Here is a 19,339-nt window from a genome sequence, read left to right on the forward strand (position 1 = left end):
GCAACTTTGCACAGTACAATAAAGTGAATCCCTCATCCCTTGCTATTACAACATCAGCCTTCGTGACAGAGGTTCTTGTGGGCAATTTCAGCAGAGGACAAGATTCAGAAGGACATGGAAATCAAATGTGTATCCCAGCACAGGCTGAGGAATACTGGCAGTGCAGTCCCTGCGGCCACTAAACCTGTTCTGTGGTTAAAAACAAAATCTCCAGTCTTCAACCAGTATCCATCCACCTATTTTAACAGCATGATAACAGATCCAATGTCAATATTCAGTACACGTCTGTACTCAGATTCTAGAACAGCACTAGCTTTATCAGACAAACACAAGAATGCAAAGGTGTAAGTATAGAGCCTTCTACTTCAATGGGGTGACTGAAAAGTGCTCCCTTCCTAGCAGAAAGAAATAAGCACACCAGAGGTTATGGGGTTCTCCTTGTGTTTGTCTTGTGCTGTGGTAGCTGCATGAATTAGATGCTGAAAGGGTCCAACATGAAGCAGAATCTGATTTAAATGAACTGTACACACAACCATGTGTGCTTTTTAAAAAAAGAAAAATAGTATTAAAATTTTAGTTTCATTTCTCCCTTTCCCACTTCCCTTTCTCAGTTGACAGTCAACAGCTGGTTAACTGCTCTGAACATGCACACTCATTCCCACGTTTAACCAGCGCTCCCAGCGGGGCACTGTGCAGCCATATGCTACACCACCACGTTCTAATATTGAACCACAGCACATTGCCACTTCCTTAAGCTTGTGGCTGCACTCTGAGTGACAGCACCTGCAGGAGCTCAGCAGAAGCAATTGCTTCACAGAGAAGCAAGATACAGTTGATAGCTTCTTTCCACAGAACGCAGCAGGAAAAGGGAGCTGTTGCCTCCACAGAGACAAAATGACTGTGATGGATGATGTCCTGCTGTTACGTGGCTCGTGTTGAGCATGTGACCATGCTTTACTCTGGTTTTACTCTGCCAATGAACTCTTCACATAGATCTTAAAAGGAAAGATAAATATCTGACAATACATGTCAGAATCTTAACACAAAGCAAACTTTCAGGAAGCCTTTTCCAAACATGTATGAAGTGTGTAGGTTTTTTCTTAACCAGACAACAAAAAAGTACCCCAGTTCAACAGCCTTCTTAGTGAAGCCAGATGGTAAAAAGATGATAAAGTGGAACAGAATACAGTAAGCTGACATCTTCTGCAGGGGACTCCCCCTCCCTAATTAAAAATTACCTCAATTATTTCCCGAATAGCATGACTTTTTAAAAAAAAACATGGACAATTTAAATAAAAGCCATAACTTGCTAAAAGGTTTAGAATATCCCTCAAAACATTTTTCCACCTTTGACCACCTCTAAAGCCTTCAGTAAAGTGAGAAATCTGCTCCAACTTTTATGCAAGTTAATACCACTGACTACTGAGCAAGAAAAAACCCCAGTCAAGCATTCACTTCAAAGCACTATTTAGTTAAAGATGAATTACTTGACCTTTTGGCAGTGTACAATGGAACAGAAGTCAGAGGCACCCACGTTCTTCCATTCTCTAAACAGTCAGCGCCATATCTATAAGAAATTACCTTTGTGTTAGAATAGAGCACACTTTTCAGAACAAAATGTTTAAGCTAATAAAGCTTCATGGAAGCCTCGAAGAGAGCAGATAAGTCTTCTTCTGTTTGGGGACGTGGTGATAGTTTAGTCACTCTCTCCTGCAAGATTAAAGAAAAACTGGATTACAGAATTTACAATAAAATTAATCAAACAGTAGCTGAACTATGCGCCTTTGTACTAACATCCTGCACAGAGAATAACAGGGTTTTGCAAATAAGTAATCAAGTAATTAAGGCTGAAGCATCATCAACTGTACAGTACTTTCAGGAATATATTAGTTAAAATTGCCCATAATTAAATACACAGAAGCAACATTAGAATGCAGTTCAGTTGCAAAGTCAAGTACTTCAAACATAGGTCTTGTCACTCACAGATGTCAGTACACTGGAGGATATCATCCTAGGAATACAGTCCATATTAAAATTCATTTGCCAGCATTGGAACTAGGAGTTCAGTTTTTAGGGACCAAGATTTTCAAAATACATCATCTCTGAAAGCCCAGGAACTGCTGTAGATGGGGAGAGTAAACAGTGCTTGCAACTCAGACTCCAAAAAAGACACAGCAAGGGACGATAGTGAAACGGCTTAATAAAAAGCCTGACACTTTACAAACCAGTTGTGGTTGGTCTTCATTTGGATGGTCATTCAACAGAATTTTCGGGTGCTGAAGTCCCACTGACTGAAATGAAACTCAGGTATATGCGTCGCTGCTCTGCTTGACAAAATAACCACAAAGGCAGGGATGGCAATTCAGAAAAGCCCCATGCTACTGAGGATGAGGAGTTGTATTAGTGTAGGTATTCAGTTACTGCAGAAACACTCAGCTGAAAGGGCCTAACATCATAACCAGTATGAGTACGCTAACTAGTACTTTTATGCTTTCAACAACCAATGATTTTAACATTTATTGAAAGATTGGGGAGAGTTAAACAGCTGCAAAGACAAAGGCCAGGCCTACACAAGGAATGTGTTATCTTTAGGTGAATGCGGTGTATTTTGGCAAGATGGGGTTTCTTCTGCTACAACCTGTTTCAACATCTCCCTCATGGAAGAGGCTGTCCCAGTAAAAGCTCTAAATTTGCCCCTGCCCTTTTTCACATGTGAGACAGTGGATGTCACTTACTAGGGCCTTGCATCATGCACCAGGTAGGATGCTGGGGAAGGGGCTCCTCCAGCCCCCTGCCTTGGGGTGAGGCGAGGCTCAGACGCCCTCCCGAGCGGAGCACACACCACCACCCAGGGCAATACTGCAGTGCAATGCTGCAGCCGCTCCACTTCCCTCTCAACCCACGGGGCTGCGATTTGTGGACAGGCTGGATGTGGTTACACAGCAAGAGGCCACCGCACTGTGAACTTAACATGTGAAATATTGGTCTAGGAAGTCAGCTGTGAGATATTCACAGTTCATAATCATGATCAGCATGGTTAGCATGGCTTGTGACGAGTCTGAAAAGTGCAGCTTTGTGTGCATAACTTTACCTACACGAGAAGCCTTGGTGGTGCAGCAGTAGCAATCAAATGATACCTCTTTCCCCATCCCCGACCAGCGCTGCTACAAACACAGATCCAGCCAAAGAAAAGGCTAAGATTCTTCCATGCAGTTTTGAAACAAAATGGAAAATTCAAACAGCACTAGGGCAAAAGTATGTTGTTTTTTTTCAGACTCACAATATGCAAAATATAACGACTCAGTGCTCAAGTACTCAGTAAATTCATCAGGCTTATATTAGGACACTCTGGGCCAAATTACAGTTTTGCAGCCCTGTGCACCAACATGGACAGAGTTATCTGTAAAGTCACACAGGGTGACAGGAGTCGATCACCCTGACAGACTGTAGCATTTCCCAGCTATATCGATAGAAGGCTGCAAACGGATGCTCCTCCTGTATGCCTCGACACAGAGGCACCAGCACTCCCTCTGCACAAGCCTGCTGACATTTGCTGGTGCCCAGACAGTAAGGCCCCGGCTCTCTCAGTCTGACTCAGCGCATTTTGGTCCAGTGCCAAAAATGAGCAGTTTCAGGCTCATCGGTGGTTCAGCCCCATTGTAGACGCCTCTTGGATGTCTGCAGGGGGTGGGTGGGCTAAAGAACAACCTTCCGCCATCTCTCATTTTCAGTCCTCCCCATCTCCCCTCAAACACCATTACAGGGCTGGCCACCTTAGACCTTGGGACAGCATCTTCTTTGCTAGACTCACTGCTGTCTGTAAATAGGATCAATTTCAATAGACTCAGTTAGAAAGGAAAATAAAATTCTGTTTTAACTTCAAGCATAAATGTTTGTCACCACAGAGTTCCCATCCTAAATCCTGGCAGTCAGAGTAAACTAGTTTTGTTTTCCTGCAGACTGCACTTCGCAGCGTGGAATACACTCTGCACACTTACTAGTGCTATCACCACTGCACCACACTGCCTTGCCGACATGAATGGGTCAGTGCTGTATTCCAGACACAGCCTACTGCAAGATGGAAAGAAAAAATATACTGAAGACTAAACTGTATGGACTACCTCTGTGGGCAATAATGGACTACTAAGAAACAACAATACATTTTCATCATGTTACATCTCATACACAAAACTGAGGTTTGAGAAAGTATTAGGTCATCTCATTTTACACAGTACAATTAATCATCAATGCCATGAGATGACAGTAAATGAATTAAAAGTCAATTTGAGCTAAGTTAACAAACAAACAAACAACTCCTTCAACATCTTTTGGTGAAGAACCTTCTGCCTCCCCCAGCTATGCAAAACATGCCTTCAATGAGATGTGGTTGTGATGATTCAAACCAAATTGTTTTAAAGGAAGATATTTATCAAAACAAACCTCCAAAATGCCCCGTAACAATTTACATGCATAGCCCATTTGATGGGTGCTCAGAGACCTTAGTTTTCTTCCTGGCTTTGCCACTGCTCTGTTGTGTGTGATCCTAAATAGTTGCACCTTTGTGTCATTTTCTCAGGTATAAAACAGGAATATTAATATTTACCCTCTGTTTTAAGTTGCTCTGGATTTATGAATGGGAAGAACTAGACATGGTAAGAAATAGTGCTGTAAAAAGTGAATAACCTTTCAGCCTACAAAATTTTCATTTTCTCCGTAGCGTTTACTTCCCTTGCTACTTGGTGGAAATAAATCCTAAGTAGACAGAACAGTCCATAGCACATGAATCAAACTGTCTTTTTACAAGGAAGACACTGGATTTTGCTTTTGGAGTGGTGTGTTGCTTTTTGCAGTGTCTTTGTGAGCACTGAAACAATAAAGGGTATCACAAGTTTAATCTATATCATCCCAGGGGATCTTATTTCAAATTCTGATGGGGGTCAATGGAACAAAAAAGCCATCTGGGAAGAAAAGTGCAACTTCTCAATATGGGAAAGTTTAATGCAAAGTGAGCTTGATCATTCTTACCAGATAGCACATGGTATTAAGGCTTTATCTATAACCCATCCCGCACACATAATTAACAGAGATAGTTATGAAAAAGCAGTATCTTCTACAAAGATCAAAGGTCTATGAAAAACATCCTCCTTTTAAAAAAATGTAACATTAAAAAAACCCAACCAAACACCTAGCCATTCTTTCTGAACCCATGTGAAGAACAGACTGCAGCATGCACTCCATCTCACTGAAAAGAAAAACCTAAACTGTGCAGAGAAACAAAATACCAGTTGACTATCCATAATTTTCTCCACTTTAATTGTTTTCATGTAAACCTAGAAATAACATTTGCTTGAAAAGAAACAATTCTGTTGTTTCAAAAATCTGTTCTATTTTATTTGACAAGAAAAACTGTTTTGCTTTGTCTTACCTGAGGCAGAGTGCCTTTGACTAATGCAGGGATGTCTGCTTTAGAATAACCAATTGCAGCCAAGCCATCATCAACATTCAGATCAAATAGGAATTTCCGGAGCGTGTCTGCCAAAATAAACCCTGCATCTTTGATTCTGGCAGTGCGGATGTCAGCTCCTAAAATAAGACATAATGCCTTGACTGTAGGGTGGAGAGAGCGGAGGAAGCCTGTTCTGGACTTAATTTAATCATAATATCAGCTGAATACATATCCATACACAACAGTCACTGCCCTAAAAGCAGCATGAAGCAAAAAGAGGAATCAGTCTTCACTTTACGGTTGGAATAGTTTGTAAAAGGTGAAATAAAACAAGATCAGGAGAAGTAGGTAACTGCTGCCAGAAAGACTAACTGCCACATGAGGTTAACTTCCTTTCCCTCTGTGCCTACAGGGAGAAACATTTTCAGTCTGACTAACTGCTGGGAAGACGGACGCTAACGCATGAACGTCAATGGTATTTATTTTTATGGACAGTGTGCCAAATGCTAACTTTATTTTAAGGCCTTGAGTTTGCTGACATCTAGAGGACATGGAAACCACCGACTATTCTGTTCAATTACACATTCAAAGACAGGACTAGAGCATACAGGCTGAGAAAGACAGGAGATGGCAGGGCAGTGTTGAAGGGGTTAAGTAAATCCTAAACTTAATGCTATTTGAGTATGTGCTGACTTGTGTAGGATAATGTAGAACTGAAGAGGAGGAACTGGTATCTTTGAAACATCTACTGAACAGTAACGATAGCATCAATATAAAATGAAAGATTACCAATATTTCTTACAGAATAGCTTGCTTCCCCTTCTTCAATGAATGCTCAGGACTTATTTAAAAGTAGTAATAAAAACATGTCCAGATAGAAGACACAGGTTCCTCCACATGATTTCTTTTCCACATAAGCTGAGCTAAATTTGTTCTCTGTGTAACATCAATGATGTTACACCAGAACTATGTTAGGTCCAAGCACCATACTGAGAGATGAGTAAGAGCACAACATAGCTACAGGAAAAATATTTTCTGTGATCCTCATGCAGTTCAGTGTAACATTCAAAGGGGGTTAAGTGAAGAGGAAACCAACCAGCTCATTTGAGGAGCTCAGATATTCGGGTAGTAAGACTGGCAGTACTGTAGTAGATAATGCCTGGGAGAAATTGATAAACAAGGTATGACAAGTCTTGTACAAAGTCTTATGCTATTGTGATTATGCCATGCAGTCCGAGTTTATCCTGGGTTTTGCTGTAGAAGAGTAACTGGGACATAAATCCAGTATCTTCAGATAGTAAAGTAAAAGGGAAAGGGAGGATGGGAAAAAAATGATGGTAAATGTGAAGGGCAGTTTTAAAATATTGCTGTAGTTCAAGTACTTTCTTTTTGCTCAACTTAAATCATACCTCAGTCTTTGATTGCACTTTGAAATTTTCTGGCCACATGCACACCTATTTCAACTGTTTAAGAATCCACCCAGGGAGGTATTAAGCTTTTTCAGGCTGTACCCAAATTCACAGTTGTACATACACACAAAATAACTATTTAGTAACCTGCTTCATGTCATAAAATACCTTCTTAGTCATTGCATTTGGCAACATGACAGATTTGAATCAGCTACTGTAGTCAGTTGGACTCTGGACTGGAATCAGAAGTAAACACCCCAGGTGGGAATTAACAAATTCAACTCCACGTGACATGTTTTCGGCAGAGTCCCTTTACAGCAAGGCAGACAATAACGTAGTTTAAATTTCTACTGAGAAAATTAACAGAGCTTTTAGAAACAGAATTTATGGTAGCAGTTCATACCACAAACCCTAAAGGAACTGCTTTTCAACCACTTGTTTTAAAATCAAGGAGCCAGAATTCAAATTCTCTGATATGCTGTGCTGGCCAGTTATCCAGAAACATTTCCTTAGTCTACTTTGAGTTGTGTGTTATTGCTGTAGGAACACAGACATTTTGTACCTTAGTATATGATTCCAGCCAGGTTTGTGTTCTGGTTTTGACCATAGGCAGGACTGCATACTTCAGAGGAAGGCTGAACAACCTCATAGACAACATTTATAAAATAAACAGAATTTTCCCCCAGTGTAGTTTTTCTGACCATGTTGTTTTACATTCTCTTCAAAATACTGTGATATTTTCACTGTCTATATAAAAGTCCCACTCTTTCTTGAAACCCACAATGCTTTCCGATTACTTATACAAGGAAGTCATACATGTGACTACATTGCTGTGACTTGCATACAGAAGGCTGACCATACAAGGGACTGAACACAAATTTTCCAAATACCAGAAAAGTTGCCCTAACCACTTTCTCTCTACTCTTTATACTGTTGTGCATGTGAATGTGATTGCTTATTAGCGAGCATAGGTATTAGCAGCAGTTTAGCCACAACACAAAGTCTACTGCAGACAAAAAACCTGACATTAGATATAAATAAATTAGCCCATCACAGAACCATGCTGTCACAGCTAGACTGCTAACAGCTCCAAGATTACATCACTGAAAGCTAGTTTATTACACTCAGCCATGCTGAGGGTGCAATGAAGAGGTATCCTTTCTCTAGGACGCCTTCTGGTGATGGGCTGCACAGATAACAAAGCACTGTATGAAAAGGTAACCTTTAAATGAGCTGTCAGCTTGCAGCATTTACTTTTATTCTGCTAAGAAGCAGAAAAGGCCACTTTGTTCATTAACCCACTTCTCAGCCATCACAGATGTGTCCACAGAATAGCTACTCCACACTTTCCCTTGACATCGTCCACTGAGAAATTCCAACACCTATAAATAAGCTTAGGCCTACATTAGAAAGACCAAAACCTACAGCTGTGTGCCACGGAAAAAAGAGCAGGAGTGATGCAGAACATCACTCTGTCCTAATTCATTGCCACAGCAGGGAACTTGTTAGGCAAAATGCTTCCTTTTAGCTAACAGATGCACCTGAGTACTTGTTTGGTTTATGGTATCTACTCTAAAGTAACTACTCTCCATAAAGCAACAAGAGAGGAGCCAATTACAGCTACTCCCTCCTGATTTGTAACAGATGTACAGTTAATTTCAGCTGTCCAGTTTTCTAGCCAAGAAGCAGATTTCTCCAGCTTGCTTCTCTAACTACATCATCTGGTATAAAAATTTAGCATTATTCTACCTAAGTTTGCATTATGTGTAACTCAGTCAGGCTCCAGAATCTTTTTTTTTTTTTAAACTTAACCCTCCCCCACAACAACCAACTACAATTGCTTGCACACATTTTTTTTCCCTCCCAAAAAGACATTTTGGAAACAATTCCATTTGTATGAGTAAGTTGTACCCATAGAGATTCCTACCTAGTATCTCTGCAGCTTCCAAGTGCCGCTCAGGATGTATCGGTGCTGTGAAAGCAAACACTGCTGGGGATGTCAGAACCACAGAAAGGCCATGTGGCTGGGGAAAAAAAAAAAAAAGAAAAAAAGAATAAAATCACATCAACAGGACATGTACTTCCAACTTCAATGTGCTTTAATGCTCATTAATGTGAGATAACGGAGAATTGAAATGTATAATACAAAAACAAAGATAAACCAAGTTTTACCACTAAAGAGTGATCCACATTATAATCCTTTGGTTTATAAGTTTTCACCAAACCAGAAATAGGGTAAGACATTCCATGGCTGGAACAGAGTAGAGAGAAAGTGGTTAGGGCAGCTCTCCTGGTATTTGGAAAATTTGTGTTCAGTCCCTTGTGCAGTCAGTCTTCTGAATGCAAGTCTCTTAGGTACAGATACTCCAAAGGTATTTAGGTATGGGTATGGTATGGATATTAGGTACAGACAACCCTCAACCCTCTGCACCTTAGGGATTTAGCTGTAAAAACCAGTACTTCCTTACTTTGTGAGTGTGAAGTTATATTACTCCACTGACTAGACTGAAAGATGCTCAGTTACTGAAGTAATACAGATATACCAAAAATAGCATAATCTGCATCCCTACCTAATCACACTGCCTGAGAAAAATAAACATTAATTTTAAAGCATAATGAAAGAGTGGATTTGCTCAAACAACAGGAATGAAAGGAAGTTCTCCAAAGAGAATGATGGCTAATAACTTATCCACACAAATCAGGCTTAGACTTTGCTTCTCTGAGATTTTCACCCATATGAAACTACATTGCCTTGCAATATTAATCACAGCTCATTTCAGCCTGCTGAATGCTTACCCCACAGACAAACTTACAGACAATTGCATCAGTTCAGGAATAGCACAAGATTACCTCATTGCTGTCTCACTGCAGAACAGCTGGCATGAAATCCAACATTTTAAATGCCATTGATGTTTTTTTTTTTTTCAAACTGTAGTTTTTACTATTAAAGAAGGTAAAGCAGGTCATGATTTGTATTTTTCACGTGATTGTATTTGAGTATCACAAGCCAGAATACACAATCCTCATACATATAAATGCCAAGACCCCATCAATTTCTCACAACACACGGCTCCCCCTGCATCACAGGCCAGGCTACAATGTCTTACTATATATTCAGCAACAAAGGCAGTGATGTCTTTGACAACCTGAAACAAACACTGGCTAGAAGCTGACCTCAGATGGGGTTAATATGTTCCTGTACTCACCAGAGATGGACACCAGCATTGCCAAAGCCAATACCAGCAAAAGCACTTGCTAGGTGCATGTTGGCTCTTGCTTCACAGTCTTCAGGGTTTCTGATGGCTCTGTGCACCATGGAGACAACAGTATCAGTGAATTCACAAGTGGATTGGTAATTCAGGATAGAAAAGGGAGAGAGGGCTTCTTTATGGACAGATATATAAAAACCTCTAAGATGAGCTGAGATAAAAATGCTGGAAATAGGATCAATTCGCACTTCAGTCAGAGAGCAACCCTGCTTCTGGATCAGTAAGTAGACCAAACTGGTTGAGTGAAGGGCAAGTTTCCTTTCACTTTTCTAAAACCTGAGTAAATAGAGTGAATTTGGCTATTTTCACCTCAGTGGTGGTTTAAACAATTCTACTTAGGAGCTTTGGCAATCCTATGTATGGCTCCAAGATCACTCCAGCTTTCTCACCATCTCATTAGTAAGTGGTGGTCTGGACCCCATCATCTGTGTGGGAAGAGGACAGGGTTCCTTGCCTTCCTATGCATGAGACTGCTTGTGTAGTTTGACAACATGGAGAAAAAGTCTCATGAATAGATTCCACAGGAACAATAAACAACTACTTTGACTGGCTAGGTACTGTAAAGAGTCTTTTACAAAAACCCCACATTGATCTTTAATAGAAGTGCACATGGTATACAAAAGCTATATACAGGCTAAAACTTTATTGGTAGGGATCAAAATGCACTCCCAGTTAAGTCAAAACTTAATCTAAATTGAAGGTCTTATAAGTATGAACTAGTTTTCAGTAAATGCATAATTTTGCACATTCATAAGTGCATGTGGTTACCTTCTTGATGGAAGTATCTTAATTTACACTCAAGGTCACAGAAATTACACCAGCAGTATTTTGTTCATTTTGTTACACATTTCCCTTATACTGTCACAGAAAGAGGATTCTTGAAAAAATATGTGAATGCTGCTCCCATATTAACTGAGCAGCTTGAAATACCTTTTACTGAGGACTTATTTTATAAGATTCACAGAGGCATTAAAAAGCTACCTCATCAAGACAACCTAGTAACCCTAATTTTACTTTCAATTTTATTTGAAAAAATTTTTGCTTTATTTAAGAGAAATCCAGGGTAGAAAATGAAGGTTTAATGTAGCAGTTTCCCTTATTTTAGCCTAAAATTCAAGTTCTTCTAAGCATCCCTTTTTGGGCACTGAAGACTGAACATACTGTGAGGGAGGTGGCTGTTAAACCTATTACCTTTTCAAATATTTAGCCACAATGCGCAGAGCATGAACAGCCCAGACATCACTGATGGGATTGCTGCCTTGGTAAGCTGGTCGGTTGATTGGATTTGAAGGGCAGGGACTGCGCATGTTGTAAGGAAGAGCAGTGTACGATTCTAGAGCATGGCTAAAAGAAAGATTTAAAAATGCATTATTTAAGTGGGAGAGCTCCATTTTACTGCCTTGCTGTCCCTTGAATGCAGGTTCTTCTTATTTACTTCCAGTGTTTAACAGTTGCCAAAAATAGAAACACAATCTCATACACAACTGGGAGAATGGTGGGCGGGCACCTCCAGAGCCCTTCACTTTCCAACAAACACATAGAAGGCAATCCAAACACATCCACAATCTACCAGCTCACACCATGCTTAAAGTTAGATTGGATGAACTGCCATCCTAGGGTGTAATGCTTTTCACTGAAGAGCACTGTACATCTGCAATGGGTGCACTTCCTTTCTGTATGACAGGAACAATAAGAGGCTTTAGCACTGGAAGCACTGTAAGCTACCTTTCTTTTACAAGTATTGACCTTTAAAAAATGAGGAGTATATTTACGCTAAGCAGAACTGCCAACAGTTGCATCTCCCAGATACTCGTGAATCTGACAACATAAAGAAAGGGGCACCACCTACATTGCAACATTTGGATGTACAAAACTACAGACAAACCATTTCCATTTATGAAAAAATGCCTCAATTCCATTACAGACATGGCAGTTCAGGACACTTCACCAAGCTTGAGAAATCACAGTTTCATTATACATCTATTACTTCAATATACACAGCACCCAAAAGCAAAGTAAGCTCTGGCCCTCGAAATAGAAACTTCCATGCGTTTTGTGCAGTTAAAAGCTGTGGGTTTAAGATGAAGAAAATTTTGTGCCAAGTGAAAAGCAAATTATGAGAGAGGTTCTAAGGATGGTCATAATTGGGCTGAGACCTGCCAGCATCCCACAAGCCTTCACAAATTTTTGTTGACACATCATGGCTTTTATTAGAAAATCCTTGTTCTCTATTCCCTGCCATGTCTGTGAGACATGCTAAATGCCGTCACAATTGTGATTAATCATCTATATGATCTCTTAAAAAGGGACACCGGGACTGTCTCCCCTGACAACAACCATCCTGGAAGTAAACGGTTTCTCCAGTGCACTGCAAAAACATTAAAATTTCTGCAAACAAGTGATTTGTTTCCATACATTCTCAGGGAGGTAGTGAAATTAAGTAAGAGGAAAGTATAACAGAGACCACCTTAACAACAGGAAAGGGAGAAAAAAGATCATCCGTTCCTGCTCCTAAAATACATTTTTTCTGCAATCATCATAGTAAAAACACAAAATTGTAATAAATTCAAGCAGCAACCTATACAGAAAACTCACCAAAGCACATCAAAGCCACTGTTGGCCACTATTCGCTCAGGCATAGACAGCGTGTGTAAAGGATCAATGATGCCTAATGTTGGCTTAATGGCTCTTGAAGCAATACCTGCAATATGTAAATGAGGAAAATGAGTTAAAGATTTTTTGCAACAAAATAGGACAAGACAAGCTTAATGTTCAAAACATAACAATAATGAGGGGAAATGATTCGAAACTATGAAGATAAAAGCAGAGAGAGAAGGAAGAGTAAGAAGTATCTATGAATGCAAGTCTTATTGATGACGAAGTCCCTGTAAGAGAGTTACATGATTTGAGACTTTTGCCTGAAGTGAATCATACCAGACAATGTTCTCTCTCCACTTGTAAGCCTCCCTGAGCAGCCTATACTTTCGAAATTTCTGTGCTGAATGGCATCTGCAATAGTATTCTTAGATTTGTACCTTTTGTGAACAATCGAAGGGCAAGACTGGTTTGTGTCTACAATCAATTGCTATTGCTAATTGCTGCTTCAGCATCTGTAATAACCATGCCTTCAAATTTTGGTTAAGGGGACACAGATGTAGCTTTGAGAGAGAGAGAGACATATAAACAGACAGACACAGACTGATTGACTACATATAGACTAGAAAACTCTTGAGCTATGGTCAGAACCCCTTAGCACACCCTTTGGGTCCCAAGTACTGTAGACTGTGTAGCATATCAAATCCACATATTTAGAAGTAAAACCTCAAAACAGCTACGAAGCTTAAGATGACATTTTAGCCTTAATCTTTATTTGCCAGGGATGAAAAGGCCAAAGGAAGACAGTGCCCCTCACTTGCACAGCATCTCAGGCCTGATGTTTCAAAAGTCAGGAAAAGGAACATTTGGTTGCAATTACACAACAAAGAAACAGAAGTCTTAAAAGCAGAAAGAAAAATCCAACGGAAATAAGGAACAGTTGGTTGACCCTGAATGTAAGTAGAAATTTCCTTTGCAATTAACATTTTCTGCCATTTAAGGACTTGAAAGATTTTAGTTTCCTGTTTTGTCTTCAAACTATAATCCACTGTATTACATAGGTATTTCATTATGTTAATATGCTATAAATTTAATTTAAGGAGGAAACCTTTAAGCTCTTCAAATTTGCCTGTGGCAGCTGAATCAAATGAAATGACACCTGAAATGACATGCAGTATCCCCTTCTTTCAAGTCAGGGAAATAATGAAGATATTGGAAAAGCAATTGTCTTGAATAGCAGACAAAAAAAAAAACCACCTCACCAGTTTTTACTTTTAGTTCTTTGAAGTCAAAAATGGCAACACCAGTGGTTTCACTTCCAGTTCCAGCTGTCGTAGGAACTTAAAAGGAAGAATGGGGATAACAACAAATAGTAAGTAATACATAATATTGCAAACTAAATAAATAAAAACATAGTAGTAATGCCACCAAAAATAGAAGATCCAGGAAATCTCAGAGGTATCCCTAATCCGGAGCCAACAGGTCAAAGAGAAACTGCCACTTTGATCTCTTTTCTCAGTAAAAGGAGTCAAACTCAGCTAAACAAGACTAACTAATGACAAAAACTGTGATTTTACTTCCACTGAAGTAAACAGCAAAATTGCTGCTGACTACAGCTAGAGGACAAGTAAGCCCACAGGAAAGTGAATGAGTTGTGGTAAACTGATTTCAGTAGAAATATCATACAGAGTGTAGACTGAGTCCCCTTCTCCTAGCTCTCACTCTCCACCCCCTCCTGCTTTACCTGCAATAAGTGGCTTGAGGGGCACAGTGACAGGCTTCCCTTTCCCAATAGGAGCATTGACGTAATCCAGGAAGTCTGATGTAGGGCTGGACGCATACAGGTTGGCAGCTTTACAAGTGTCTATTACAGACCCACCTCCAACAGCAACATAGGCATCAAACTCTCCCTTTTTAGCAAATTTAATGGCATCCAGGAAACTTGGAAAACAAGAAAAGCTTTCCAATTAGGAGAAAAGCAGCACATAGAGAAAATAACTATTAAGACCAGTGTACAGGTCACAAGGACGTGTTTAAACAGCTGTATGGCATGCTGCAAGAGCCTAGGCACTAGTCGGAGAAGCGCACTGTCAGAAGTAGTACCTTTGGTCTGTTGGTTCCACCCGGACGTTATCATACATCTGAAAGTTTATACTATATTTTGCCAGGGAATTCAATACTGCATTTACAGGAGGGAGTTGGGAGAGGTTTTTATCTGTCATCAAACAAACTCTTCTAGCACCAAGATTCTGCAGGTCCTACGATAACAATGAAGTTAAAAAACAAACAACTGGTATAAAATCACACACTGAACTATTTAAAAACTAATCCAAATCAACTGATTTATTATTATTATTATTTATATTATTATAAATATTTATTTAATAATAATAAAAAACCCAACCTCAAAATAGTTGGTTACTGTAAAATCTTTGAAACAGTATCAGCTAAAGAAAAAGAGGATTAACCACATACATAGTAGGATGCAGAAAACAGAATAAAGCTGCCAAACATATAGTTGAAGTCTTATGATAGAAGACAACTAATGATAAAGATGTTGAACAAGTGAAAACCATGTGTAACCACTTAAGACTTCAGTAAAATGTAAAGTATTTTTTTGAAATATCTTTTTCTTACACAATTCCTGTGACATAAAAAGGCTTTTCCAAAGGTTAGGTCTCCCCTAACTGACTACCTAAGCATGGCATTAAAATCTTGAAAATTTAATACAGAATATCAATTTACTGATGAAAAATCAAAATAAGGTGGCAGAAAGAAGAAAAATAATACTACTTCCTAACCTTTGCTAAATTAATTGTCACAATAGCTATACAATCAATACATGCAATTCTAAATAATCCTAATGCTGTTTAAAGACAGAAGTTCTGCCTAACTTCATTTACTATCTGACTATTAATTTACTTTACAAATTTGCAAATGAAAGAGAGAACTGTTAATGCCATAAATGCCAAGAAGAGAGGAAAAAATGATAAATGAAAAAATGCAATGATAAAGGCAAACTGGAGCAATGTACTCAGGTGAATCATCTCACACTGCTGAAACAAAAATTCTACATTTTCACAGTGCAAACTCAGAGCTGAATGACTATCCACCTAATTTAATGGAAAGTCTCTGATTCATTTTAATGAGCACTAGAAGAGATGAAAGTGATCTTGAGAAAATCCTGGTGAGTCACCACGATTCAAAACTTTTTGAATTAAATCCCCTGTCAGAGAAAAATATTGTTGCATAATCCTGGCAAATCATCAACAATCTAATGACCCACTAAGCTGCATTTCCTGTACTCACTTATACCACAGCAACATTGATGTAACATGCTTCTGTTCTTTACCCAGCAGTATTTTCCGCCTTTTTACACTGGTATATATGGCTACACACACTGCAAAGCAATGGAGATTCAGATGCACCGTGTATAAGCTTTTCCTTATAAAACGGATTGATAGCACCAGCAGCCCTTTAGAAAATAACTTTTCACCAGTGATGGACTTACACTACGGAGGCTTACCATGCCAATCTCTTTAGTAACTCCTTCTCCATATCGGATGTTCGAAATAGCCATCTACAGAAAAAAGAACGTATTTTTTCTGGAAAAATGGAGAAATGGCATCTAGTTCCAAGCAAAGTGAAATATAGATATTTACTAATGTAAATATTTGTTAAATGACATATTTGGAAGTATACAAAATACTACTTTTAAATCAGATGTATTTTATTATTAAATCTACCTCAAATGCATAGTCTGTATTTCCCAGGGTAGGCCGTTCAGGGACTGGAATGGAAATGAAACAGTAAAATTAGGGATCAAAAAGTGACTTATATCTGTATCTCAATACTAGAGTTGACAGATTACTTTGCTTTTAAAATCACTAATACTTTGCACAGGTCATCTTGGCTTGTCTGTGTATAGGTTACCCATTTCATCCCTTGTTGTTTGTGAGATTAAGTGATCCAAGTACTTGATTTGATTTACACAATTCAGCAAAACAAGTGTGTTTTCTCCTTCTTTCAAGGATAAATCCTTCTTATAAAAACTAAGTTAGCAGGAAGTTTGCATGAGAATTTGTTTGCAGTCTGCCAAGACCAGAACAGCACATGATAAGTCAAATGGAGTATCTGCAGAGCATACAGGCTGCTACATACAGGTTGAGAGGTGTTACAAATGTGTAGGGGCTACATGATAACCTTCAGAACAACTTTTAAGACAAATTCATGAGACATCCTCCATATGCGTCCGGATAGAGAGCATCTTTTGTACGTGTGAGAGTTATACTAACAGGTGTTTACACTTCTTCTTACTTCTGCCTAGTCCTAAACTTGCAGGTGAAACTGAATTGCTTGCTTGAAAATTAAGAAACTGCATGCATTGCTAATAATAAACAGAATTTTAATAAGAATCAGTGTGTCACTATCAACTTTATTTAGTAGAAGACAGAAGATATTAATAAATATAGTATTTCAGTCACATCCTCTCTCTGCCATGTCATTCTTGCATGAATTTCTACAGAACTCTCTATTTCTTGCATATCCTGATTTTGCCACACAGTGAGGCAAACTGCATCAACTGAAACTGCCCATTCTTCTCCAAGAAAAGATCAGATGAGGCATTCTGCTCTTCCTGCTGAAGTCATGCCTTCTGTCTGCTATATTAATTGAAAATATGTGATTTGGATTCAGATCCAATGAGTGAGGCCATGATAATGAGTCTTACAGACACTCTGGGGTGCACTGAAGCACTGACCCACGACAGTAACAGATAGATGTATTAAAATCCTTTATGCACTTTCTATTCAAGCCCAGGCCAGCTGCTATCAGGTCTTTCATTGCCATGTCTTGCCAGGCTGTACATGTTTGACCTCTCCTGAGTTTGAGTCTGCTGTACTCCCAGTCATTAATTTGACAGGCTAAGAACATGTCCAAGCCATTTACTCTCTTGCTTTCTGATAGTATAATAGGTGCCCTGCTGTTATATTCTTGAGCCAAACTTAACTTCCAGGAAGAATTTTACCAAGTTCAAAAACTGTACTATTTCTTCAAACAGTCAAGAAACACAATGAACATTTTTCTGCTACAGTCACTGTTACATCAATTCCCACTATTTAGAGACTTACCGAACTGATACTATCTCGCTACATTACAGACTCAATTGCTGCCTAAAACTTACAGAGAGGATTCTTAATTAAGACTTCTATTTAACAAGGGCTTAGTTTGAATTGACTGTGTAGGTCATCAAGCAGACAAGCAGAAGAAAGAGATTCTGCTTCTCAGCTGCGCTATTATTGTCTTGCTGTACGATGGTCTTGGGCAAAATATGTATCTGAACATATATTAGCTTTTCCACATGTAAAATGGCAATGGTAATTCTTTAAAAAGTGTCTTAAGTAAAGCACGTGAAACCAAGCCTCTCAGAATTACACACTGCTGAAATTATGGCCCAAAATACTAATTTTTATTGGACCTGGACACTGACCAGCACACAGACAGCTATCCCAAAAGACTCCCTACAGTCAATGCAAACAGAAACTCCTCCTGGGGTGACTTGGTCACTTGGCGCAGCTCACCTGCTCTTACAGGCGAGCAACAACCTGGCCTAAGTGAGCTGTGTTCTTGGGACTGGCTGTATAAAAAGCCTATGGAGATTACATTCCCCAAGCCAAAGCAGACCTTTGTGAATAGCTCCTTGTTATTCATAATGCTTCCTGTTTCTTTTCTCATGTACCAGATGCATATTTTTCCCTTTGAAAGCAGATCTAAAGTTGAGATGGCTCAGGTGATGACAGCAGTAGTAGCAGCCATAGCAAATTTCTGATCAGCTTGCCTCACGGCAAGGGGAGGGAGGGAGAGGATGCGTTAGTTGTGGCTTACATGGAAACAGTGAATCTCTCTGACAACAACCACTATAGTTGTACAGCTGCAAACCAACAGACTGCTTACCTTATGCTTTAAACTGTTCTCTTTCCTACCTGTCACCTGCACCCTCTGCCCAGGTTACACTGATGTGTACGGCGCTATGGGGTCATGGTCTCCTACAGAACTATTTTGGCGACATGAATTAAGTCTTACCTTGGGAATAGGTGTGGCAATGGCTCGGGCACCGACATCTAGGGAAAAGGGAAAAAAAAAAAAAAAAAAAAAGGCGTTGTTAAAAGGAAAAGCTAAAGCAGAAAACCGAATCCGTCCTTGCCCCAAAGTCTGCTGTCGGCACCCGTTCACCGCGCCCTACCCCACGGAGGCCTGGCAGCGGAGCCAGGGTGCGGAGGAGGCCCGGCCCACCCCCGGGGCCCAGGGGAGCGGCAGGCCGGCAGCCGGGGGGGTCCCACCTACGGCAGAACACGGGTGGGTGCCGGTAGCCAGCCCTCAGCCGGCCGCCCCTGCGAGGCGGGGGCGGTGAGTGGGTCAGCGCTAGAGAGGGGGCATTAGGACACCCCCGGGAGGGAGCGGTCGCTGCTTTTCACGTTCAAAACGCGGCGGCGACCGCCCGGCCTCGCCCCCCCGCCCCGCTGCCGGCACCTGCCGATGAAAGGAGGAAAACCAGCGGCCTCACGGGCGGCCCTGCCGGGCTCCGGGACGGCCGCGGGCGAGGAGGCCGGCCCCCGCCGCCG

General features: G+C 40.2%; 1 protein-coding gene across 1 annotated transcript; it reads right to left on the reverse strand.

Moving 5' to 3' along the window:
- Positions 1–1,055: 1,055 nt before the first annotated feature.
- Positions 1,056–18,844, reverse strand: ADHFE1 (alcohol dehydrogenase, iron containing, 1). The gene is made up of 13 exons (XM_010575913.1): positions 18,801–18,844; positions 16,466–16,509; positions 16,246–16,299; positions 14,823–14,977; positions 14,464–14,660; positions 13,982–14,059; positions 12,720–12,825; positions 11,316–11,468; positions 10,062–10,160; positions 9,028–9,106; positions 8,783–8,879; positions 5,426–5,583; positions 1,056–1,710 (listed from the first exon to the last, which is right to left on the reverse strand). The coding sequence occupies exons 3-13, from the start codon at positions 16,297–16,299 to the stop codon at positions 1,627–1,629; spliced, it is 1,260 nt and encodes a 419-aa protein (XP_010574215.1). The 5' UTR covers positions 16,466–16,509; positions 18,801–18,844; the 3' UTR covers positions 1,056–1,626.
- Positions 18,845–19,339: the final 495 nt, after the last annotated feature.

The sequence above is a fragment of the Haliaeetus leucocephalus genome, unplaced genomic scaffold (genome assembly GCF_000737465.1).
Source record: "Haliaeetus leucocephalus isolate CR32 unplaced genomic scaffold, Haliaeetus_leucocephalus-4.0 Scaffold506, whole genome shotgun sequence".
Classification (NCBI taxonomy): domain Eukaryota; kingdom Metazoa; phylum Chordata; class Aves; order Accipitriformes; family Accipitridae; genus Haliaeetus; species Haliaeetus leucocephalus.